We start from the raw sequence: 27,061 nt of genomic DNA, 5'->3' as shown, positions 1-27,061 counted from the left end.
GTATAGGTCCCTTAACCCATGTTCACTTCTTAAAACTCTTTTTCTTTTTGCAGCTCTGTTGAGTTCCCCTTTCTTGTCTTCCAGATCACTGATTCATTCTGTTTTATCTCGTCTGCTGTTGAATCTCTATAATGTATTTTTCAGTTCATTTTTTGCATTCTTTAGTTCTGTGACTTCTCTTTGGTACTTTCTCATATTTTCTGTCTCTGTTGAAGTTTTTGTTGTGCACATCCATTCTTCTCCTGAGTTTGTTGAGCATCTTTATGACCATTATTTTATCAAGTAGATTACTTATCTCTATTTCATTACAGTTTATTTCTGTAACTTTATCTTGCTCTTGCATTTGAAATGTATTCCTCTGTCTCTTCATTTTGCTTGACTCTCTGTTTCCTCCCCACCCCATGGATTAAGTGAAATAACTATCTCTCCCATTCTTAAAGGAGTGGCCTTATATAGGAGATGAAACTTATTGTTTAACCTTGCCCTACCTCTTGGTTGTCTCTCAAACTTTTGTGAATATCTAAGCATATTCTTGATAGATACCAGTTGTTGAGGGAGAATCAAGTCCTCTGAGTGTTCCAGAGGGAGGGATCTCTGTCAGCCCCTAGTTTCAGTCTGATTGGAATCTAGCCCCTCAGGTACCACATTTAAGTTATGGAAATATATATAGTCCTATGGGACAGCCATTATAAACTCTGCTGACCTTAAGAACAGGTGATCTGGAGGTGTCTCGTTGGAGATAGTTGCAAAAACAAGGGCTCCAGGCAACTGTATGAGCTCCTTTTCAGAAGGTAGTGGCAAACTGTGGCAGGGCCAAGGGAGAATGCAAAAATGGCATCCCCTGGCCCATGTTCCTTGAGAATACTTCTGTAGCCTCTAGATGTGTGGTCATCTTGAAGCCTGCCCCTTAGGCTGAAGCTCCAGGACAAGTAAATAGGCCTTTTTCACAGGAAGACTGGGAGTACGTTTTGATTTTCTGTCTCTGCAGTATTCTGGAGGTGGTAGCCTGACAAGAATCATTTCTCCAATAGTTTCATACCAACAGGGCCCAGAAACACTATTCTCTCTGACCACCAAGAGCCAGGCACATAAAGAGTGTCCCTATGTGGGCTATGCACACCCACTGTCTTTACTGGGACTGTGGGTTAAGCGTGAGCATGGGATGCTTGTCACAGGGAGAGGGTCCACCCACAGCTCTAGCTGATTAGTGGAAGAGTACAAAAATTGCAGTGCAAGTGCCAGTGTTTGTAGGATAGAGGGAGAATGCAAAAATGGGGTCCGCCTATGCCTTTGTTCCTGACAGAGTCCTAACAGGCTCCTTCCCCTCTGGCAGACACTCTAAGATTAGTAAATGAATCTCCTTCACATGTAGTCTAGGTGCTTTTCAACCTGCTGCATTTGTACTGAGTCCTGGGGCAAGCAAGTCTGTGTGTAAGCCCTTTAAGAGCAGTGTTAGTTCCCTATAGCCCTTTGATTCTCCTGGATATAAGCCCCATTGATTTTAAAGGTCAGATGTTTTGGGAGATGATTATTTTGTTGCAGGTCCCAAGAGTTAAGATGCCTGATATGGGGCACAAACACTTGCTTCTCAGAGAGAAACTTTACATTTGTAATATCCTTTCTGGTTGTGGGTCACAACACAGGGGCAGAGAAGTGGTGAGATTTTTGGTAAGACCACATCTCTACTTTCCCTACCTTGACATGGCCTTTTTATCTTCTGCTGCAGAGGAGCTGTTTAGCTAATTTACAGGTCTTTTTCAGAGGAAGTTATATCATATGTAGTTATGTTTTATAGTGTCCATGGGAGGGAGTAAATTGAGGATCTTCCTATGCCACCATCTTAAGCCGCCTCCCTCTGAGTCTTTTTTGTGCCAGGCTACAGTTCTTTGTTCCTTCAGCCATTCCCCCATGTGTTTGGTTAAAATAATGAAGAACATGTAGTACTGAAGAGAGTATTTTAGGTTTATGAGGATCTTTGTGATAAATAAGGACCTCTCCTATGCATTACGTTCTGGTTATTGGTTTTGTCTGACCCTCCAGGAGAAAGGTATTTTTTGTTATTTAGGAGGCAGAGAGCGAGATGGTTGAGAACTTTGGATTCTGGAATTAGACAGTCCAGTTTTGTGAAGCACTACCTCTCTGACCTCAGTGAGGTCACTTCATCTTTCTAACCCTAGGCTCCATGTCTATAAAATGAGGAGCTTAAAATTTCCTACCGGATAGTTGTTATTCTGAGAATTAATAAGGCAATGCATTTGAAGAGCCTAATATGGATTCATACTAGGTATTTGGCAAATGTACTTGCTATTTTGATTATATCAATGATTTTAAATATGCATTTTGCTATTACGGAAATCATTTTGCTTTGGAGTTGAATACCTATGTGTTTAGACCTCAGTTTCCTGACTTATACCCTGTTGACCTTGAGTAAGTTATTTGAGTTGTGAAGTGAATATTTTAACCACTTTGTTAGGCTGTTACGTGATAAAAAGTGCTTATCATGGTTTTTGGTATTTAATAGGCACTCCATAGAAGACAGTTAACATTATTGTATTTGATTATGAGTCAGTGAATCTGAGTATAGTTTGCCTAATGTTGATGCAACAAATAATCACTCTCAGTTGGTTTTGGTAAATAGAGCAGACATATAATCATTCTGCTTCAATATGAAGCTATAAAAATCAATAGAAAGAGCATCAAAGTGAATCACTGCCACCAAAGAATGGAATCTATTTTTTGATGAGTTGGGGGAAATACAGATTGCTTGTGTGAGATAAAATTATATAACATACTGAATTTGATTACACAAAACCTTGACAAGTGATTTAAGATAATTCCATCTAAATTAGAGGCGGCTTATTTTTCTTGATAAGTATATTCAAGTGAATTTAACTCACCAGGCACTTTGGAAGACCAAAAAACCATGGGAGACACAAAGATCAGGAATGCATAACACAGACAAGTCATGAGCTCCTGCTTAACACGGCATTTCTGTCATAGTTCCTAACTGGACTCTCAGCTTTCACTCTGCCTTCCTTCAATGTGTTCTCTAGATAGCATGGTGGATCTTCTTAAAATGTGATACAGATCAAACTGCCGCTGTGCTTATTGCCTAACATGCATTCCAACTGGGTTTCTGTTCTGATTTGTTGTAGCCTTTGCCTTACTTTTTTGAGTATCATCTCTTGTCAGGGCTTCGTTTAACATCCATAGTCAAACTGGGAAATGGCCACAGCTTGATATCTTGTGAGGACTACTTTCTACACAGTGAAATTTGTCTGAAAATGAGAGAGTACTGCCATCTGACTGCAGGTTCTTTACTTTCACATGCAGCAGTTTTTCTATAAAAGTAGATGTAATACATTTGGAATAAGCAGGGCTCATACTTCCAAGGGTCAGAGCTCTCATTCCCATGCTCGTATGTGAAGGTTTCAATTGCAGCCAGGTACTACCTTTTATTCCTTCTGGAGCTTTGTGTTGAGTGGGAGCGGGTGAGAGCAGGGTATGGCAGGAACACAGGAGTTGGCAGGTGACCATGGCCAAGTTCCCTTCTCACTGCAGATTCCCGTGTCCAATGCTACCAGATGCCAAAGGGACAAATACTGATAAATTTTTGTTTGTTGGGTGCTAGGTAATATTGATTCATTTGTATTATGTTCAGTACCAATATTCTCTCGGTTGATGATCTTATGAATATCTATCATATTGGTACTCTTAAAAATCTTGAACATTTGCATATTAAAATTTCTGTCATAGATGTTCACTTATCAAGTTGTAGATGAACAAATTATTCATGTATATCCCCCAAAAGTACCCTAGAAGAACAGGTTGCTCTTTGGGGATGGTCATGATTATTCCTCAGTGATTCTGAATTGATGTGATGAATAGTTCTGTTACAAAGATGTGCTGATTAGTGTGATTTTTTTTTTAAATTTACCATTCTTGGGGCACCTGGGTGGCTCAGTGGGTTAAAGCCGCTGCCTTCAGCTCAGGTCATGGTCCCAGGCTTCCTGCTCGGCGGGGAGCCTGCTTCCTCCTCTCTCTCTATCTGCCTGCCTCTCTGCCTACTTGTAATCTGTCTGTCAAACAAATAAATAAAAATTAAAAAAAAATTTTTAAATTTACCATCCTTTGTTTTTTTGCTATTTTCATCTTACTGGTCCTGAGCTGAGTACTTAACTTGTGCCATATTTAGATGTCATTATAGGGTGTGTGAATTCTGAGTTAGAAAAAAATCTTGATACTTACTGAATCCCACTCTAGGTGTTTCAGGATTTTTCATTATGTGTCCTGCCCTATGGTTGTCCTGGATTTACGTGACTATTGGGGAAAAGTACTCTTTATTTAAAAAGTTAGATCATTCTATTTTCAAAAAAAATTCCATTTTTCAAACAAAAAAAAAAGATTTAAAAATCATAACATTAGTTATATGGGCCTTCAATTAATTTCCCAGGATGAAAATGGACTGTCTGTATGACTTAAAGTCTCTTGGGACTCACATACTCAAATATCTTCACTGCTATGCAGTGATTACACTTGAGCAAACTGGGTCTAAAGCAATATGTTCAAGTGAGGACTGTGGCACATCTCTTTAATTCTATGTAACTAAACAAAATACATATGCCATAATATCGTATTACCATTAGAAGTTTATTACTTCTGACCCTAACTCAATGTTTTTATTAGAATATGTATTCTTTACCTGTATAATTATATTTTATTAATGACTTGGTGATGGCAAGGCATAGAGGAGTGCTTTGTCTTCACAGAATAAAATGATTCCACTTTTAGAATTTTCCACATGATGAACTCATATACTCTACTGTTTAGTTGTAACTAAGGAGGAGAAATGAATCTCCTAGGAACAGTCCCAGATTCCCCCCAGAAAACTTGTGGAGGGAAGAGTGTTGTTAAAAAAGTTACAAGCTTTCTTTAACAAGCTTGACTTTAGACTGTTGCAACCATGTGGGATCCCATCCCTATGTAACCTAATTGTACCTTGCTATCAGACAGAAGTAGGTCAGTCAACTTTTAATGATGTCCTCTGAGATATAGTTTCCTGCTCGGGTGTAAATATCAGACTGTGTTTTATATTCCTGTGGGAAGAGATTACCAGGCTGTAAGATAACAAGTAAAAAAGAAACAATGTCTTCCTAGGTCGATTGGCCTCTTTGGAATCCCCATGTTTAAATAATTAGAGGTCGTGTAGTGTTGGAAGTTGTCCTTTGTATATTTGCTAAAGAGATGGATAGATAGGAAGGGATAGTTAAGATGTTTCAAAAACATTGAAATACATGATGGGGTGATGAGAAATATATGAAATTTGCAGTTTGTTTACTTGTGTTCCTGTGTTCCTGTCCCCACTGTGCTACTTCCTTGCTGTAGGACCTAGGGCAATTTGTATAAATTTTTTTTTTTTGGACTACACATTCCTTATTGTATAAGATCATGTATATATTCAGGGTTTTATGAAGTTTAAATATATATACAACATCAGTGGCATTTAATGTATTCTTGTCCCTGAGCTACAGAAAACATTAGTCACTGAAATGGTTGCTTCATTTTTTAAATAATCTACAACAGGAATGAGGGCTTGTTCTTCCTTTTCCCAGTTTTCTAGAAACTTCATGGAAGTTGTCCAGGGATAGTTAAAAGAATTTCCTATCTTGGCTTAGTAAATGTGTTACACTTTCATCTTTGTTTAGGATCCTACTGATCCTCTCACAAGTTTGGACGTACCACGGTTGGCTATCCAGTCTGCCCTACGGAAACCATTCCTGAACCAAGTGGGTTATAGTCCCTCTTCTCTGCATTAGTGTCTCTAATATTGCCAATGTCTACATTTCCATTTTCTTTTCTTAGAGTTGCAGCATTCCCTTTCAGACTTCTTGAGACTCTCCCTTTTGTGATCTGTGACACCACATAGCCATGCCTCTCTTTCTACCTCCTCAGCAGCCTACTTGCCCTCCTTTCAGTAGTTTTACTTTGTTTCTTCTCTAAAATTTGGGGTATAGTTAGTAATGGCTGTCCTGCTTTTTCTCGTACTGTGAAGACATTACCTGTAATATTTGTGTCAAGAGTCACACTATCTATATCATCAGACTGAATGCCCATTGTTGGTGTTTAAATTTGCTTCATATACGGGCTAGATGCCATCAGTCTGTGATCCATAATCATCACATGCAAAACCTGGTTATAGTCAGACTCTCCCTATTCCTCTGGCTCCTTGGTTTTTCAAACTGAGACCCTTTTTCTAGACTGAGATAAGCGCTGCAACATGTGGGTGAATAAGCTGATATATTTAATCTTTACAAAAAGTGAGAAAACAGGTTCAGAGAAGTTAAACTATATGCATAGCTAATAGATTAATAAGGTAGATGTGGAGATGAGATTCAAAGTTAAATAGTCTACATATTCAGTATTTTGTCCATTAATGTCTTCTGCCTCCCTTGATAAACTAAAAATTCTTGTGTCCTAAAAATTCATCTTCTCTAAAATGCATCACAACGAAAACTCATGACCCTAGGTTTATTTAGCAGTTTTCTGGTTGGTTGAAACCCTTGGTTCCTGGTGATATCATCTATAACATGTAAGTATAGGAATCAATGAGTTTCTAAGGAGGTTGCAATACTGGGCTCAAGACAAAGTCTTATTCATGGCCTTTCCCATAATCATGGAAGAGTTGATCATCATAGCCCCCTGAATTCACCTATATATACAGTTAATAGCTTTAGAGAAATTCCAAGGATAAATCCAATTAAGATATCTTAACTTTTTTGTCCTCTGATGTCTTTGGATTAGTTTTCCTGATTCAGATGCAACTGGGTTTCAAGATATTTCCCTTCTGACCAGTAGGCAGTAAGGACATTTATGTTTTTATAGTCAAGGCTCTGGTTTGAAAACTAGGTTTCTCACTTAGAATCTGTATGATCTTAACTACTATGTGTCTTAGTCTATTCATCTTTAAATTGAAAGCAAGAATATATATTATTGTGAAGATTTAGTAAGAAATAATAACATGAATGTATAGCACAATGGCTTGCACATTGACTTTGCATTTAAATTGCTTAGATAATTCCATATCCTTACCTTCTTTTTATTTTTGCTTCCTTCTTTCTCTAGCCAAGTTTCCTATCGGAATTTAAGTATAAGCATTTCACTCAAAAAACTGTTTATTCTATGTTTGATAAATTTTATTTTACTATTATTTTTTAGCATTTCTGTCCATTTATTTCTTTTTTAAAATCTTAATCCCAATATAGCTAACATATAATGTTATTTTAGATCTAGATGTACAATATAGTGATTCAGCACACCAATGCATCACCCAGTGATCATCACAAGTGAATTCCTTAATTCCAATCACCTATTTAACCCATCCCCCCACCTAACTCGCCTCTGGTAACCATCAGTTTGTTCTCTATCTTTAAGAGTCTGTTTCCTGGTTTGCCTCTCTCTCTTCCCCCCTCCCCTGCTCATTTGTTTTCTTTCGTAAATTCCACATACGAGGGAAATCATATGGTATTTGTCTTTATCTAACTTATTTCACTTAGCATTATACTCTCTAGCTCTCTCCATGTCATTGTATATGGCAAAATTTCATTGGTGAGAAAAAAGAAAAGAGTTATATTTATGTTTCTTTTTCTCTCTAAGTTTATCCTTTCTCACAAGTATCTTAGAATCAGTGAACCACTCAATGTTCTCCTTTCATAGAGTATATGACTACTGCTATGTTATTTTGGAACATAGTACAGAAACTTTCATAATCTACATTTTAGAAACAAGAAACCAACCATAGAGACACAAATGTCTTGCCCAGTACCTTCTGTTATTTATTTGTGTATGGAAATCACATTCTGACCAAATACACTGTTTATGCTCTATCTGCTTCACTACAGTTCTCAGGCAGAGAACTGACTATTTACTGCTGTTAAAGATACCTCAAGACAGACTTAAGCATTTGATATGAAGATTCATTTTCCAGAAGTAAAAGCTGCGTGACAGATCGAAACCTCTGAGGAGGTGGCACTGGTAGGCTCCTGCTTCTGGGTTATAGAGAAAAAAAGAAAACTGAAAGTAATACTGGAAGCAGCTAAAGGACTGCCATTGTCATGGTGAAGACCCATACCTGGAATGATGCTGACAGGAACAAGCAACAGACCGGGAAGCTCAGAGCCCCTGTCATCAGCCAGCCTTCTATTCTCCAGTAACTCTTTGGGAAGAATTTAACGGAAGCTCGCTAGTAAAGGAGAAATTGGTTTTCAGTGACCCAGTCCTAACACAAAATGGAGCATAGAAAAATGGATTTGAAGTTGAGAGACAGTAGTTTAATAGTATTAAAATTTACTCCATAAAAAATAAGAATGAAAATCTTGTGCCTGTTCAAAGCTTTCCGATATATTTAAATTCACTCAACACTAGTTCTAATAAAACAACCGATGTTTATTGGATGTTTAAAATGTTCAAGGCACTATTTAGTACTGCCCATGAATTAATTTTATGAAGTAACCTTAATTACCCATTCACAAGAAAGGAAGATGTTATGGACTTACTCTTAGAATTTAGTAGTTATAGTCTTACTTTAGACTTGTGTGTTATATTTCAAATCCCATAGGCTCTTCAAAGGGCTTAGATAAAAGGAATGCTTTCTTCTATTCATATCAGTGACATACTTGCTTCATGGAAATGGGGCTTCTGTCCTCACATTGGCACTGCCTGTCCTCTTTTTAGTCATTAGAGATCATCTGAGTTTTGGCCCATTTTTGTCTTATTGCCAACACCAAACCCTGTAGCCCTTTAGTTTATTGAGCAACTTGAATCTTTTTCTTTTGTTACTTTTTAAAAATTTTTTATTTTTTATAAACATATATTTTTATCCCCAGGGGTACAGGTCTGTGAATCACCAGGTTTACACCCTTCACAGCACTCACCAAAGCACATACCCTCCCCAATGTCTTTTGTTACTTCTTATCCTTTTATTGCAATTACCAGTTCTGTCTAGTTTTCTTACTGTTCAGGAACTATGTGATCCAATGCAGAGTAGGAAAGTAGTTCTCATTACAACCTGGTCTCTTGTCAAAGTCGAAGAGGAACTGTGCTACCATGTCACCTCCATTCTACTATGTTAAAACTTAGGCTGCATGACCAGGGGACTCTTTTAGTTACCCTAGTCTCATTATATACCAAATCCAGATAACTTATGAGAGCTAGTTAACAAAAACCTCTTCTTCTGTATTGTGATAGTCATCTCATAGAAAACAAAAGGCAACATTTTAACTCTTAGGGGAGTTCATATTTCAAAACCTATACAGTTTATTTTGAAAATAAAACAATGAATCAGCTTTCTTTTTGAATAAGCCTTGTTACCTCATATACCACAGACATACATTCCTACTCTTATATAAGATACAATTCATTTATTTATTAAAATAAATACTTATATTTATCAAGCATCTGTTATGTGCCAGGATCTATTCTGGGTCTGTGGGTTGCTGTAGGGTAATAAACAGACAAGTTCTTATTTTCAAAAAGCTTATAGGGTGGACGCAAATAATAAATAATGAATAAGTTAAAAATGAATATAGAATATGCCATTTTCCAATCAGCCAATCAGTATTCTTTTTGCATAATTAATTAAAATGTGCTTATTTTAGGTTACAGAGTATTTTAGTACACCTTTTTTAAAACTTAGTAATTACTTCTTTATTGTATATTTCCATTTCAGTACTATTATGTTCTTTTTGAAGTTTTTATTTTAATTCCAGTTAGTTAACGTACAGTATTATATTAGTTTCAGGTGTTTTTAGTACACCTTTTTCCTGTATTACTTTCTGAAGGTTTCAGAGTGACTATATTTTGCCTGGGTTTCTTAAAGAGATTTTTTTTTTGCATTTCCATATGAGTATTTTAAAACCAGAAACACGTTTTGTTTCTATAGTTAAAACAAAAAGCTAACAGTAACAACAGCCACCAAAATTTTTCTGTCAGATGATTTTGAATTCGTTTTCACGTGTAATTTTCTCTTTTCAAATTTTGTGTCTGCAGCAGCTCTGGATACTCATTCACATAGTGTAAATCGGTCCTCATATTCCATCAGAGTTTCTTCTACTCAGCATGTTCCTCATAGCAGCCTTTACATCCTTGTTCCTCAGACTATAGATGAGAGGATTGAGCATGGGAGTCATTACTCCATAGAAGAGAGAGATGAGGGCCTCAATGATGTCTTGATTATCAGCACTAACAGAGCTTTTAGATTTGGGCTTTGCATACATGAAGAAGATGGTTCCATAGAATATAATCACTACCGTTAGGTGGGCGGAGCAAGTGGAGAAGGCCTTCCGTTTTCCTTCCGTGGAAGGGATCCTCAGAATAGTGGTGACAATAAAAATGTAAGAGATAGAAATAACTAGCAGTGGTATAACCAGAACAACCAGATTTGACCCTGCCATGCTGATCACATTGATTGAAATATCAGCACAGGCCAGTTTTAGGATAGCCAAAATTTCACAGACAAAATGGTTAATGACATTATTAGCACAGAATGGTAACTGCATTGCGAGAGATGTCTGCAACACTGAGTCAACAAGCCCAGTGGCCCAGGACCCAGCTGCCATGGGCATGTAGGCGTTTTTCCTCATGATGACAGGGTATCTCAGTGGGTAGCAGATGGCTACATAGCGGTCAAGTGCCATCATACCTAGAAGCACACACTCTGTGGCCCCCATGGCAAAGGAGAGAAACATTTGCACCATGCACCCAGAAAAGGAGACCCTCTTCCTTACTGTCAGAAAGTTGTCAAGAATTAGTGGGACAGAGGAGCTGGTGTAACAAATGTCCAGGAAGGAAAGATTACAGAGGAAGAAATACATGGGGGTGTGCAAGTGAGAATCATAGATGATTACTGAGATAAGGACTCCATTTCCCAGAAGGATCATCAGGTACATCCACAAAACTAGCACAAAGAAAACTGTCTGGAGCTTTGGGTGGGCAGAAAGCCCAACAAGGACAAATTCCGTCATCATGGAATCATTGGTCCTTTCCATTTGGCATATAATCTTTCTCCAAAAGCACTCTAGGTGGTAGAATAGGAATTTGTTAATGCAGTATCTGCAAGAGCTACATCTTTTAAGAATCATATTCTGTGTTACTGCTGTTCTATATTTGGATGTAACAGTATAAGTCTATGGCAGATTTCTCACTGAAAACCAAGGGCACCAGAGCAAGAATCTTAACCTGGTTTTCTCAGGGTTAAGAGAGAGTACATTTGATTATAGGACATTTGGATCCCAAACCAGTTTATTGCTATTCCTACTAATTCTTCCTCTTAACATATTGACTGCAAGTCAGTGGTCTATAGCCTGGATGCAGCAGAGAGATGTGTTTTGTTTGACAGTCTTTTCAGCACTGTTTTAAATTTGAACCAGAGATCAACATTTTACAAGCAGGAGATATGGTTTAAAAGTGTATTTTCAGCTTGTCTTCAAATAAATTATAATATTTTAAATCATTATACCTATTTCCATCTTGGAGCTCAGTTACGAATTATGCATTGGATCTGAAGCATGTTCTCCATTCCACCAGACTGCCCTCCTTTCTCTCTTATCTGCTTGTCACTGAAGGTGAATATTAGTTGCCAATTAACATGTTATTCTCAGTTGATTTCATTCATTAATAGTACCTGATGGGATTGTATATGTATCTGAATTTTCAACCCATAGCTGCAGGGCCACCTTATCCACTAGGCACTGTAGGCCTACCATACTGTTAGAAACCTATACAAAACTTTTTATTTCTTTTAAAATCTGAATAACACAATAAACTTTTGACCTTTAGTATATTAGTATATTTATCTTTATATCAAAATAGTTGTAAAATATAACTTTTCATATTATTTCATGAGAGAAAGGGCCCATGTTGGCAAAAGTACGCAGGGACCATCAAAGTTACAATGCTGTCCTGTATAATCAAATCACTTTTCAGAGCTTATTTGGGTCTGCTGGTGACATATTTGCACAAAGCCTCATTGAGGACAGTGGCTTCATTGAAGAGAGGGACATATCTTTATATTACTACAGTAACTACCTCAATACAGTGCTGAAATATGTGTCATATTTCAAATAACTCTTTTTTTACATTTTTTAAATTTAATTTCTTTTCAGTGTAACAGAATTCATTGTTTATGCACCACACCCAGTGCTCCATGCAATACGTGCCCTCTCTAATACCCACCACCTGGTACCCCCAACCTTACACCCCCCGCCCCTTCAAAACCCTCAAATTGTTTTTCAGAGTCCATAGTCTCTCATGGTTCATCTCCCCCTCCAGTTTCCCTCAACTCCCTTCTTCTCTCCATCTCCCCATGTCCTCCGTGTTCGAATAACTGCTTTTTTTTAAATGTGCTCAAATAAATGTTTTTAACAGAAATAAATTGAAAATACTTACAAAGCCAATTTTATCATGAATAGAGAGACATAATGTTATATATTGTAGGTCCACTTAATTTGTTTATTTTCACCTCATACAAGGACTATCACTGAGAGATCCTCTGTAATAATAGTGCTTTCATTCAAAGTGTACACATGTAACTAAACCAGTGATATGTAGCCATTATGTTTTAGCAAACCAAATTTATACAGAAGCATAGCATATAAAGGAAAGAAGGAATTTTCTCTGATTGGAGTTACACTGATTTGCTAAAGAAGACAAAGTACTATTCCTTTCATACCCTATTTACTTTTTCTCCGAACTCAGTTTGGTTTAAGAGGTTTCTAAGGGGCATAGTTTGAAAACCACCAATATAGTGAGTTAGAAGTAATATTAATAGTCTGCATTTTAATAGTTTTATTAGAAACAACAATACTAAAATAGTAGTTTATGTATTGATTACTCAATGCCAGATATATATATATATAAGAATTTATATATATATAGATTTATGAATAAAAGAATTTATATATATATAAATATATATATAAATATTTATATATAATATATAAAAATATTTATATATATATAAATTCTTTTATTCATAAATCTATATATATAATATATATAAATATATAATATATAAATATATATAAATATTTATATATATATATAAATTCTTTTATAATATATAAATATATATAAATATATATATTTATATATATATATAAATTCTTTTATATATAACAATCCAAAGAAGCAAGAATTATTATTCCATAAACATTTGGTGGCGCCTGGGTGGATCAGTGGGTTAAAAGTCTCTGCCTTTGGCTCAGGTCATGATCTCAGGGTCCTGGGATTGAGCCCTGCATCAGGCTCTCTGCTAAGCAGGGAGCCTGCTTCCCCCCTTCTCTCTGTCTGCCTCTCTGCCTACTTGCAATCCCTGTCTGTCAAATAAATAAATAAAATATTTAAAACATTTTGGTAAATATTTGGTAAACATCACAAATAAATCATGATATAAATGGTCTAGAGACAATTAAAAGTAACTATTTCAAGAGGTGCAGGAAATAAATTTGGTGGAGGTCAATTCATAATTTTCATATCAACTATTTGAAATTTCACAAACACGAGATAACTTCTTAATCTTGAGAGAAAACTATGTACCAAAAACCTATATAAATTATTATTGACTAATAATTGAAACAGTTTATACATTCTTATGATCTGTGATGAGATACAGATGCCCACTCTTACATAGACTTGGTAGTTCTGATCAAAATCATATAAAATATATGGGATAAAAATATAAGACTGCCAAAAATAACAAGACTGCCATTTTCTCCTAAATTAGTCTATACATTTAATTAAATATATTCAAAAGTTTAGTTAAAATTTTTTGAGGAATGTGAGTATTCATCCTAAAATTTATGTGGAAGAATAAAAGTATACAACTTAATTTTATAAAGGAAAAATAAAGGAAGCATCCATATTTGAAACACACTGCAAAGCTACAGTGATAAAAATATTATGATAATGGCTCAAGGACATTTAAATAGTCCATTGGAAAAGAGATCTCAGATATAGACACGTATATACAGGAATTTGATAAATCATAATATTGTCACCCCAAAGCAATGAGGAAGTGACAGCTTAGTAGGTCGTGTTAGGAAAATGTCTTTATGTATGGAAAAAAGGTAAAATTAGATCCTTGGATTACCATACATAAAAGTGGAAACCAGGTGAACTAAAAACTTAAAGGTGAAAAAAAGAAATTACAAAATTAATAAAAGACAATTTAGGAAATCCTTGTGAACTTATAGTGGAGGAAAAAACCTTTTAAAACAAAATACAAATGGCATAAACTATGAAGCAAAACTTGGGGGACTTAATTCATTAAAGGGCATCAAAGATAAAGTTAGTGAACTATAGAAGGGAGTTGCAATATCTAAAACTGACAAGTAACCCTCTTGATAGAATATACAAATGAAACAAAGAAAAATCACAAAAACCAAAAGCTCTTTTGCTAACCCAAAAGGTAAAGCTTTAACCAACAGATAACTGGTCAAATGATATGAATTAGTGATTCATGGGAGGTATTTCCTAAGTGGCTAATGAATATATGGAGGGATTCTCACACTTTGAAAATCAGAAAAATGCTCATTAAAACAGCCATAACATATAATTCATGTTCACTAGAAAAGAAGATAATAGTTAAAGTTGTCAAGAATATGGGGAATTAGATTCTGTTGGGAGTGTACACTAGTATACTAGAAAACTCTCTGGTTGTATTGGACCCAATGATTCTAGTCTTGGAAATATGTTCCAGATAAGTTCTTGCTCAAGACTATAAGGAGATAAGCATGAGGATGCTCGTCATTGGATTGTGACAAAAGGAGGTTGGAGAAGCCTGGATACCCATCATCAGAGTAATGGTTCTATCGCATGTAAAAATGCATTATGGAACACTCTGTAGAAATTACAGCAAATGAACTGGGCTCCACAGAGCAATATAAATACATCTCTGAAGAAGTGTTTAAAAAGTAAGCAGTAGGGGTGCCTGGGTGGCACAGTCTGTTTGACTCTTGGTTTTGGCTCAGGTTATGATCTCAGGGTCTTGAGATTGAGCCTGGAGTTGGGCTCTGCACTCAGCACAGAGTCTGCTTAGGTTTCTCTCTCCCCCCCCCGCATAAATAAATAAATCTTTAAGAAAAGTAAGCTGTATTGTGATATATGGCACAATAAAATTTACATATAAATTAAGATACGTATTTTACAAGGTACCTGCATTTTAGGGACAAATCAAACAAATTTTTGTGGAATCAGTGGTTATGGGAGAATACAGGAAGCTTTTTAAAGGCTGAAGAAAATAATATATAGAGGGAAATAATGTAAAATACAGAGGAGTATGATTAACTAAAGCCTAAGTTTAAAGGGAACAAGTAAAAACACATAAAAATCATAGAGAACAATATAGAGCATATGACAATGAAGGAGCTCTGATTTTTAAAAAAAGTATAGTTTTAATAGAGGGGAACTATTATAAATGTAAAAATAAAGGAAAATTGACTTCTGATTTCATAAAAACTATTGGAGGGATAGTTTGTTTTTTTTTTTTTTCCCTCGATTGGAGGGAAAAAATTAAGGCACTTAAAAGGAAAATAAAATAGACTAAAGTTTGGTTACACAATGAAGTTTTAATTCTAGCTAAGGAAAAGTCAAGCATAAAATGGTTGGTCAGTAATGGGGAATGAAATGAAGTCCCAGGGTCAGTGAGAGGCAGTACTCATCTGAGAGATTCCAAGTCTTGTGGTGCCCTTGGTAAGTGTCCTTAATGTAGAGACAGATGAATCTGGAATTCCTATTAGCCTGATTCCACTAAGTATACTATTCACATAAATGACTCCCTTGATCTGGTTCAGGTTTCCATTCTGATGAGAATGAGAAGCTGGCCATCCAGGTCACTTGTGTAGAAAGAAATAATGGACTGAGCAGAGGAGTTGAGTGGTTTGCTCTCTATCAGCCATTCTGTTTCTCATTGTAAAGCATAGTACTCTGCTTCATAGTAGGATCTGTGAGTGAGTGTAATCAACCCCTGTGAGTGAGATCCAGCCTCTTCTTGTTTTAACCAATCAATTTTGAGTCTATGGGGCAAAAGAATAGAATGTGGACCTTGATAAAACCACAGCATACCACACCACACCACACCACAGTAGTGAGTTCTGTTGGTAGGAAACCAGGCTTCCCTGGGGGAAGCCTCAGTCATTATACACATTTTATTCAAACTACAAAAGAAAGTAGAAACAGACTTCAAAGAAGAGATTATCTGAGAAAGAGCCTGTATAAGATATTGTATCTTGTCAGTTGAATTTGGCCTTGATGAGCTGGCAGGAAAAAGTCTTAGGTAATAGCATGAGGCAAAATGTGTCAGCTGGGCTTCTAGGCAAGAAAACAGTGTATAAGGGTACAGTATTCAAAAAAAGACAGAAAAAAAGGAAGGAAGATTTGCCATTTTTGATATATATTAAATGTAGCATTAAGGAATTAAAATTTATTCTTCAGGAACTTGAGAACCTTTGGGATTTTTTTCCAGGGGATATTAAGGATGAAAACACAGAAAAAAATTTTAACATAGAGGCATTCTTCAAGATCATGTACTTTTCTCACTACTATGGTACTGTGACCTGTGTGCTTGGTAGGTCTGTAATCATTGTTTTTCAGGGCAATCATTGATTGGCTCCTCCTCCAGCTTGTAGTGACCCTGACTCAAGATTAGTCTTTTGGAATTAGAAACATAATAGTTCATTTTAGGTCAAATTGGTATCATAAAGTTTTATTTCCCTTGGCAAAGGCACAATCCTCCCATTTCCTCTGGGTTCTTGGCTTGGTCCTGTAATAGTCTGTGAAAATTAAAGTGCATCTAGCTTCCCTTTGAGGTGAGACGAATACTCTGTTGGGTCTTTCACAGCTAGGTCTTAACTGATTGCTTTAGTTATTAAACTAACCAAAGTAATAACAACAGGCTCATTCTGCCTGGGTTTTTCCATTTTCTTTTTCATTTCTGAGTATGAAGGGCACTTCAACAGATACCCAGAGGAAAAGTAAAACATTCCAGTTAATAAATTAAAAGATTGATTCCCTGTGGGTCATAGGAACCCAACCCTTCTTCTATTCATGCTTTTTTTTTTTTTAAGAGCTTATCCTCCCCTAGAAAATTTTCCATCCCTAGAAAATTTCTCTTCCAGAAGTGTTTATTAAGGTATTACTCACTAGGTGAAAAAGACACATCCATTTTGTTTTCACTTTACCCTTAGTTGTCCCAGGATATGCTGGGCATTGTAAGCAATGGTAGTTAAATGTATATGAGCTGAAAGAAATCTTGACTGCATCTCTTATGAGCTCTGCAACATTATGCTAATTTTCTAGCTTCCCTCAGCAACTGTGTGCTCACATATATTGGGGAGCATGTTCTGAGTTTAACTGTGATCACATATGCTAAGCTTATAGTATAGAGTAGGAACTTAAAACACATTTGATTCTTCCTTGGATCATAATTAGTAGCAACTAAAAGACAGTGAGACTCAAAATTGCATTCTGAGGGCACCTGATTCACATGCTAGGTAGGTGAGGGCTACACTACTTTTCAGATTGTAGGTTTCTTCATAAAGTTACCAATAGTTTCATCATACATTTAATAAAAGAATCCAATGATATGATACAGTGAAAGTTCTTTGCAAGATGAATGTAACATCCAAATGCTCAATCACTACTTAGCAGTAGCCTTGTGTGTGGTAGGCAGTATAACTAGACTTGGTGGTGAGCAAATGAAGTAAGTATAACATCTATTTTTCTCAAGACCATAGGATAGTTCTTTATAAAAATATTTCAAGTATTTCTTAAACAACTTAATTTTTTCCTTTATGATTTTGTAATTTTGAAGCTTCAAAGGAATTGCCCTATACTACTGCCTTTTCATTTTAGAAAGGAGGAAAGCAATGCTGAGAGAAGTTAAATGACTCAATTAGTGTCCTATACTTAATTAACAATGGTAGGATTGGCTATAAAGTTCACATTCTGAAACACTGTATCATCTTAGAGAAATGTGTTCTATGTTAATCTTACTGGTTTTAGTGATAATTGGAGAGAGGCTAACTTAAGTAAACTTGGAATCCAAGCAGTATGACTAACATATTGAGAATCTGACAACTGCAGATTTTATCTACAAGCTGAATTTCTGCTACAAATTAAAGCATTTAGCACAATGTAGGAACAGAGGGAGTAGATGCTCAGATTTTTTTTTTTTTCTGGGACATTACTGTTAGCCAAGATTAATCCAAGTCACTAGTAATCAAAACAAGACAGGTTTAAGGGACCTGTGGTGGAGTTTTGCTCACACACAATCTATTTTCAAGTCAAAACTCACTCTGAAACTCAGGGGCATTAGGATAAAGGAGGTACTGATTACAATGATCCTGATCCAAGGGGCTTTCAGAAAGGGTTCATGGAAGAGGTAGTGTAAATTTATTTGTATTTATAGAGTTAGATATAGAAATCATATTTTTGTCTCAATTACTTGGAATTCAACAATTTTTTTAAAATTTTTATTTCTTTTGAGCGTAACGGTATTCATTGTTTTTGCACCACACCCAGTGCTCTGTGCAATCTGTGCCCTCTCTAATACCCACCACCTGGTTCCCCCAACCTCCCACCCCCGCCCCTTCAAAACCCTCAGACTTTTTCAGAGTCCATAGTCTCTCATGGTTCACCTCCCCTTCCAATTTCCCTCAACTCCCTTCTCCTCTCCATCTCCCCTTGTCCTCCATGCTATTTGTTATGCTCCACAAATAAGTGAAACCATATGATAAATAACAATTATTTTCAAATACAGGTGATATGATATCTCAACTATTTAAAAAAATTTTAAGAAATGTGATCATAGTAACTGTGGAAGTTGGTCAATAATTGCATTGCAATTCCACACGTTTGGGATAGAGAATTTTTTTTTTCCAGCATATTATAGGTCCAACAATGTTCAAATTGCTTGGCTGCAGCGCACCTGTTCTGCAATGCTGTCTTTAACAATTAAAGAACACCAAATGGAGGCATCTATTGTTCTCAAACTGTCTGCTGTGAGGAGTGAAGGGAAGGCAGAATAAATGTTTTTGAAGAGGCAGGTGTGGCAAAAGAACACTGAATTTTATTTTAAAGTGCTTAGATTTGAAACCCAAAGATTTGGAACCTCTTTTTTTCCTTCTTTAAATAAAGCCAGTTCCTACCTAAGAGCTTTGTTGTGAAAATTACTCAGCAATTGTCTAAAATTTAATGTAAAGCCTTATGACACTAAATGAAAGCTTGACAGATGGAAAAATTAGATATATCCAGTTAAAGCATATAAAATTGATATCTTACCCATAATTTGAAAGAAATTTACAAGAAAAGAAGGTGAAATATAATGTCATTTATGTACCTTTGAGCTTGAGGAATGGTTTCCTTTCCTTGATTTGAGTTTAGTCTTCTTACTTAACAGTTGCTTTGCTTCATAGCCTCAAGTAGTGCTCTCTACTTTTCCTGTTTATGTAATAATTTTCAGGATCAAGTGAGGGAATAGTAGTGAGATTTAGGTAGCAAGTAGGATGCTTGTAATTATTTTCTTCAAATTTCAATTTACTAGTAGTTTATTCCTTTGATAAAGCTGGTAGGTGAGTCTATTTAAAATATTCTCACTCTCAGGCCCAGTTTCTAGTTCAATATCAGAAAAAAATATGTAAGATGATCTGTAAATTCTGAAGGCCTTTGTGGTTATCTAAGTGTGTGTCTACATTTTGAGCCCTGGAAACATTCTCCAAAAGACCAGCCATTAACCCAGTAGGCAGTTTAAATTCTTTTTGGGACAAGTCACAGAAGGATCCGATATTTGCAAAAGAGTAATGTTAAGAATGTAAACATGAAGGATTAAAAACTTCAAAACTCCAGGGAAAATGTAGTTGGATCCAATTATAACATATAATTGGTATATTTTTGTTGTCATACAACTCAAAATAAGAAATGTATATCACCATCTACATTACCACAGTATTTGATAATTTTAAGACTCAAACAGAGGGCACCTGGGTGGCTCAGTCCTTAAGCGTTTTCCTTTGGCTGAGGTCATGATCCCAGGGTCCTGGGATTGAGCCCCACATTGGGCCACCTGCTTGGTGGGGAGCCTACTTCTCTCTCTCCTGCTGCCCCTCCCCCTGCTTGTGTTCCATCTCTCACTGTGTCTGTCTCTGTCAAATAAATAAATAAATAAAATCTTTTAAAAAAGACTCAAAGAGAAAAATAGTACTTATATATTATCTGAACACTTCCCATGATTAATATTATAAAGTGCCTTCATTTGTACAGTATTTTCAAATACCTAATGTGCTTCCCAGCATACTACCATGAATTAGAATGTTGCATCCCCACTCTGCAATGAGTGCAGGAAATTTAGATTAGAAGAATGTAAACAATTTAAACTGATAGCTAAATATCAATAAAATGTTAAAAATGAACTTTATTTCCTCTCTAGTGTCAAGTTGAGCTTGAAACATATGTAGCAGAATGTAACCTTTTATTAAAAACAATTCCTCTTTGACTTTAATAACTAAAGTTTGCATTTTAACTCAATTTTCACCCCAGAAATGAAGCTTCCTTTCTCAATATTTTTCTGTGAAAGCTTTTTTAGACAAGCCTATTTTGTCAAGTTGGTAATTTCTACATAGCCTTCTACGTATTTCTTCTTTGGTTCACTCTAAATGCTGCAAATTATGCTCTTCAGGTATCTAATATTTATTGACAGATAATGATACAAGCAACTGAGTGGGGGAGAGTTATTTCTCCTGCACTTAACATGTATTTAATTTAACTAATCCTTATTATAATCATATGAGATACATTCTATTATTTTCATTTTAAAGATTGAGTGAGGGACAAGAAGATGTTGTTTATTGCCCATGATATGTGTATGGGACTTAAAACTACTTAATGGCAGAAGACTTTTTATTTTATTTTTCTGTATCACAGCACCATCTCAAGATGTACCTTCAGCATTGTGGATGCTCAGAATATATATTTGTAGGTAGATAGGCAATTTTGCCATATACATTTAGTTCCTCAAATGCCACTCTATATTTTGTATACTAGGAAATTATTTAACTTTAATATTGGAATAGTACTTTTCACTGAAGAACCACTGAAGAAGAAAGGATCCTGAAAGAACACGAAACTTGAGTCCTCTTTCCCTAGTCTCTTTCTCTGTCCCTTCAGCCTTAAAAACTTGAAATATGTATGTTTTATGTGCTATCTACATTTCTAATTGACATATAATGTTCTGTGAGCTAAAGATGTACATGGAGTTGACTTGATACACTTTTATGCTATACCATGAAAACTACTATAGTGTTAGCTAACCCCTCCATCACAGCATATGACTGTCTTTTTGTGTGTGGTGAGAACATTTAAAATTTAGTCTCTTAGGGCATGCGGGTGGCTCACTTGGCTAAGCATCCAACTCTTGGTTTCAGCTCAGGTCATGATCTCATGGTTGAGGAATGAAGCCCCATTTCAGGCCCTGCATTCAGTGTGGGGTCTGCTTCAGGTTCTCTCCCTCCCCCCCACCATCCCTCTGTCAAATACATAAATAAAATCTTTTTTTTTTTTTAAAGACTAAGTCTCTTGGCAACTTTTAAATATGTAATACAGTATTGTTGACTACAATCACATGCTGTGCATTAGATCCCCATAACTTACTCATCTTCTAACTGCAAGTGTGTACCCCCTGATCAACATTTCACCAATTTCCCTACCCTACAGCTGCTGGTTACCATCATTCCATTTCTGTTTCTAGGGGTTTGGCCTAAGTGATTTCATACAGTATTTGTCTTTCTGTATCTGACATATCTCACTTACCATAATGCCCCTCTGGTCTATCCATGGTGCCCCAAATGGCAGGATTTCCTACTTTTTTGTGGTTGAGTAATATTCCATTCTATATTTCTACCATATCTTCCTTATCCATTTATTGGTTTGATAGACACTAAATGTTGTTTCCATATCTTGGCTGCTGTGAATAATGCTATAATAAGCATTGGAGTGCAGATATCTTTTTGAAACCTTGTTTTTATTTCCTTTGGGTATATATCCAGAAGTGGAATAGCTGGGTTATATGGTAGTTGTATATTTGAGGAATCTCCATATTGTTTTCCTTGTGGCTTGGGGAATTTACAGTCCTGCCAATGGTAGACAAAGTTTCTTTTTTTTCCCACATCCTCATCAATACTTGTTTTCCCATCTTTTTGAAGGTATCCATTCTAATAGGTATGAGGTGATATCCTACTGTGATTTTGATGTGCATTTCCTTGATGATCAGTGCTATTGAGCATCTTTTCACATTCCTATGGGCCACCTCTATGTTTTCTTTGGAAAAATGTCTATTTAATGTGCTATTGTGAGTGCTGTAAATTGTGTAAGACTGATGATTCACGGATCTGTACCCCTGAAACAAATAATACATTATATGTTAATTTTTAAAAAGAATTATATCCAATCATCTCTAATAAATGTCATACCCCCCCCCACAAGTCTATTCAGTTCTGCTGCCCATTTAAAACCAGATTTTTTTAGTTGTTGAGTTGTATGACTTCTTTATATATTTTGGACATTAGCTTCTTATCTGATATACAGTTCAAATATATTTTCTTACATTCCATAGGTTACCTTTTCATTTTGTTGATTATTTCTTTTGTTGTGCAGAAGCTTTTTAGTTTGATGTAGTCCCACTTGTGATTTTTACTTTTGTTGCTTGTGCTTTTAGTGTCAATAGACTATTGTCAAGGAACTTTTCCCCTGTGTTTTCTTCTAGGAGTTTTATGATTTCATTGGTCTTTTTATTGTTTTGTTTTGTTTTTTCTGGTCTCTAATTTATTTCTTCTCTGATCTTTGTTACTTTCTTCCTATGTCTAACTCTGGGCTTAGTTTGTTCTTCTTTTTCTAGTTTCTTGAGATGTAAAGTTAGGTTATTTGAAACCTTTCTGTTTTCTTTTTAAAAATTTTAATGTATGTATGTATATATGTATTTGAGAGCACACACAAGTTGGGGTGGGGGGAGGGACAGAGGAAGAGGGAGAGAGAGAATCTTAAGCAAACTCCTTTGCTCAGCATGGAGCCTGAAATGGGACTTGATCTCATGACCTGAGCCAAAATTAAGAGTTGAACACTTAACCAACTGAGCCACCCTGGCAATCCTTTCTTTTTTTCTTAATATATACATTTATTACTGTAATCTTCCTTCTAATAACTTTTTTTTAGCATCCCATAGATTTTGGCATGGGGTATTTTCCATTTTCATTTGCCTAAAGATATATTTTTTAAAAGCTTTTTCTTGACCCCTTTGTTGCTCATGAGTGTGCTGTTCAGTTTCCAGGTGTGTAAATTATCTAGCTTTCCTGTTGTTGATTTCTAGTTTCATACCATTGTGCTCAGAAAAGATACTTGGTATGACTTCAATCCTCTTAAATATTCTAAAACTTGTTTTGTGGCCTCTCATATGATTTATCCTGGAGAATATTCTGTGTGCATTTGAGAAGAATGCTCTTAGATGGACTGTTCTATATATGTTTGTTAAGTCCATTTGGTTGAAACTATGGCTCAAATCAAATGTATTGATTTCTTGTCTGGATAATCCCTCCATTGCTGAAAGTGGGGTATTAAAGTCTCTTATTATTGTGTTATTGTTTATTTCTCCCTTTAGATTTGTTAGTATTTAAATAATATATTTTGGTGCTGTGATGTTGAGTGCATGTATATTTACAGTTGTTACATTTTCTTGATGAGTTGATCTTTTATTTTATTTAAATTCAGTTAATCAGCATATAGTGTATTATGAGATTCAGAGTTAGAGTTACAGTGATTCATCGGTTGTATAGAATACCCAGGGCTCATTACATCATGTGCCTTCCTTAATGCCCATCACCTAGTTACCCCACCTCCTCCCTCTCCAGCAACCCTCAGTTTGTTTCTTATAGTTAAGAGCTCTTATGGTTAGTCTTGCTCTCTGATTTTGTCTTATTTTATTTTGCCCTCCCTTCCCCTATGATCCTCTGTTTTGTTTCTTAAATTCCGCATATGAGCAAAATCGTATAATTGTCCTTTGGATTGACTTATTTTACTTAGCATAATACCCTCTAGTTCTCCCATGTCATTGCAAATGGTAAGATTTCATCTTTTTGATAGCTGAGTAGCATTCCATCACACACACATGCACCCCCACATCTTCTTTATCTATTCATCTATCAATGGACATCTGGGCTCTTTCCATACTTTGGCTATTGTGGACATTGCTGCATTAGGGTCCAAGTGCCCCTTTGGATCACTACAATTGTATCTTTGGGGTAAATACCTAGTGCAATTGCTGGGTCATAGGGTAGCTCTATTATGAAATTTTTGAGGAAACTTCATATTGTTTTCCTGAGTGGCTATACCAGCTGTATTCTCACCACCAGTGTAAGAGGTTTCCCCTTTCTCTTCATCCTCACCAACATCTGTTCTTTCCTGACCTGTTAATTCAGCCATTCTGACTGGTGTGACTATGTATTTATCTTTACTAGTATATTGTATATTTTTAATATGTTTTCATATTACTAATTAGTGTTCTTTCATTTTGGCTTGAAGAACTTTCAAGATTTCTTGTAAGGTGGGTCTAGTGGTAATGAACTGTTTCCTTAGCTTTTGTTTTTCTAGGAAAGTCTTTATTTCTTCTATATTTCTAAAGGATAACTTTACCAAAACTCAATGTTAATATATACAGTATACGTCAATAGATGTTCTTAAAACATTTTACTTCATTAATATGTTATCTACCTATCAGAATTCATGCCCCAAACTATCTGTTCTAGACTTTTTTTTTGTGGCCTTAAATATGAATTAACTTTTGGCCTATGGATTTATTTATTTGTATTTTTATCTGTACTTCTTTTAATTCCAAAAAAGTTTGGCAAAGGCATCCTGCATGAAATTAACTAGTCCAAAAGAATGTATATAAAGTAAGCAAACAAATTAAATGATAATATTCTTAATTTACAGAAAATATGTTTTATTTCATTTATGATATCTAGGTGACTTTTCAACTTCAGTATTTCATTTTGGTAATTATCATTTGAATAACTAATTTCTTACATTGAATTAACTCTCCTTTGGTGAGCATATTTTTGAACTAAAAAACTCACATCTCATAAGGTTAATTTTATTAATATTTCCCCCTGCTTCCAAAAGTTACATGAGTAGGAGAATGTCATTTCATTTTTGAGCTGTGGTTCAATCACAGTTTATTCCCAGAACCACTCTTAATTGGGTCTTTGAGACACTGTCCCTAACACTCCAAGAATTTTCTCCATTCCACAGATCTATCATTCCAACTTTAAATTGCTCTGGGAATAGGGGAACAATTACAACAACTGTTGCATAATAAATATTTACTCTTCCATATCTGTGGAATCAGGCATTGTTTGTTGAATCAGAATGCTGACATGAATACTAAGAAGAAAGTAACTGGGTCTTCTAGGATGTAGAAATAATTTATCAGTATATAGGTGAGTCTTTAATACCAAGACACTCTTTCAATCTATATTTAAAGCTATTATTAATATGAATTTGTAATGTTAATAATCTGGTACAATACGGATACCAATTTATTGTCAATAAAATACAGCGGTAAATCATTATTTTTTATAGTATTTCACTATTATTTGTATAATGTCTATTAATCCTTAAAGCAATTTCCTTATGCTATCTCTTTTCCTGATAATATCCTAGCAAGAAGAGTAGAGCAAGTATTTTTATCACTATTTTACAAATGAGATGACTGAGGCTATAAATTAGGAGCAGAGAACCTCAAATCAAAGACTTTTATTTTAGTTTGAGGCACTTTTCCCCCCATGCTAAACCCATGTCGTATATATATATTTCAACGAATATTAGGTGATCCTCTATACTTATAGTGTATGAACTGTTAATTATCTGTGTAATATGGCAGCTTGCTGGTACTTCTTGAAAGATACTTTAAAAAAATTAAGACCTGCTGCAAATTAAATATGACATATTGAAGTTTTCCTGATCCTTAAGCCACAAATACTACATAGGGTAATTGCTTAAGAGTTTAGGAAGTCAGCCTTTATGTATTAAGTCAATCCCCCCCCCATCTATTATGTGCAGCCACTGTGTTAGGTTTAGGTGTTAGAGGGATGACCTAGACAGACAAGGTCCTTCTCCTGTGTCTCTTTTTATCTCACAATATAACAAGATAACCAGTTTAAAGAGAGCTGGGAGCAGATGTAGCAAGACAAGCTACTTGAGCTTGTCTTCAGCAAGACAAGCCTGGCTCAAGAAGGGTTTTAATTAGTGAGGGGTTTCCTGCCCAGGAGGGAAAGACTGGGAGAGGCAGGTTAGGTGGCCTCAGATGCGTTGTCTGGAAGTTGTCTGGAACAGGAGGCCAACAGGCTTTCCAGGCCTGGACCTTTGGGTCCTACTTGGAACATCTCCATGTAGCCTAGTAATGCAGTATGTTGCTGTTTTCTTCTTTTTTGCATTAGTGACTAGGTTGATTAGAGTGTTCATGTCCCTTATCCAGTGCATCCTCTGACCAATTTCTGATCTTGGGAGAATTTTGATTTATTATAAGAAGTAGTATAGAATAATTGACCCATCTCTCTGGGCACTGTTGAATGAATATAGTCAATTTTTGTGACCCCAATATTTCTAGTTTTTGCTAAGCATCCCCTTCTGTTTATAATTTCTATGCAATTTTAATGATTCCGGTTAGTCATGTTAATAATGTAAAGATAATGGGCTTTGGATCATTCCTCTGCTCATTATTCCAACTGAACCAATTTCAAGGCACATAGGATCCTGAAATAAGAGTTGGCTACATAAGTGAAATGAAGATCTTTCTTCCTCTCCCCTTCCTCTTTCTTTCCCCCTTTATGTTCTGGACTGAAGCTGAAAAAAAAAAAGAAAATTAACAATCTCTTTACGGCTATTTTTTCAACTCTAAAATTGAGATTTTATTATTTTTTATTTTTTAAAGATTTATTTATTTGTCTGACAGAGAGAGAGCACGCAT

The 27,061-nt window shown here is 35.7% G+C and overlaps 1 protein-coding gene across 1 annotated transcript; it reads right to left on the bottom strand.

Moving 5' to 3' along the window:
* Positions 1-10,082: 10,082 nt before the first annotated feature.
* On the bottom strand, positions 10,083-11,042 carry LOC101673455 (olfactory receptor 13C8). Its single transcript, XM_004747894.1, has one exon. The coding sequence runs from the start codon at positions 11,040-11,042 to the stop codon at positions 10,083-10,085; it is 960 nt and encodes a 319-aa protein (XP_004747951.1).
* Between the last annotated feature and the right edge of the window lie 16,019 nt (positions 11,043-27,061).

This window comes from Mustela putorius, unplaced genomic scaffold (genome assembly GCF_011764305.1).
Source record: "Mustela putorius furo isolate JIRA1106 unplaced genomic scaffold, ASM1176430v1.1 tig00000580_pilon_pilon_pilon, whole genome shotgun sequence".
Lineage (NCBI taxonomy): Eukaryota > Metazoa > Chordata > Mammalia > Carnivora > Mustelidae > Mustela > Mustela putorius.
The sequence above is the reverse complement of the archived record's forward strand: the minus strand, read 5'-3'. Positions and strand labels throughout refer to the sequence as shown.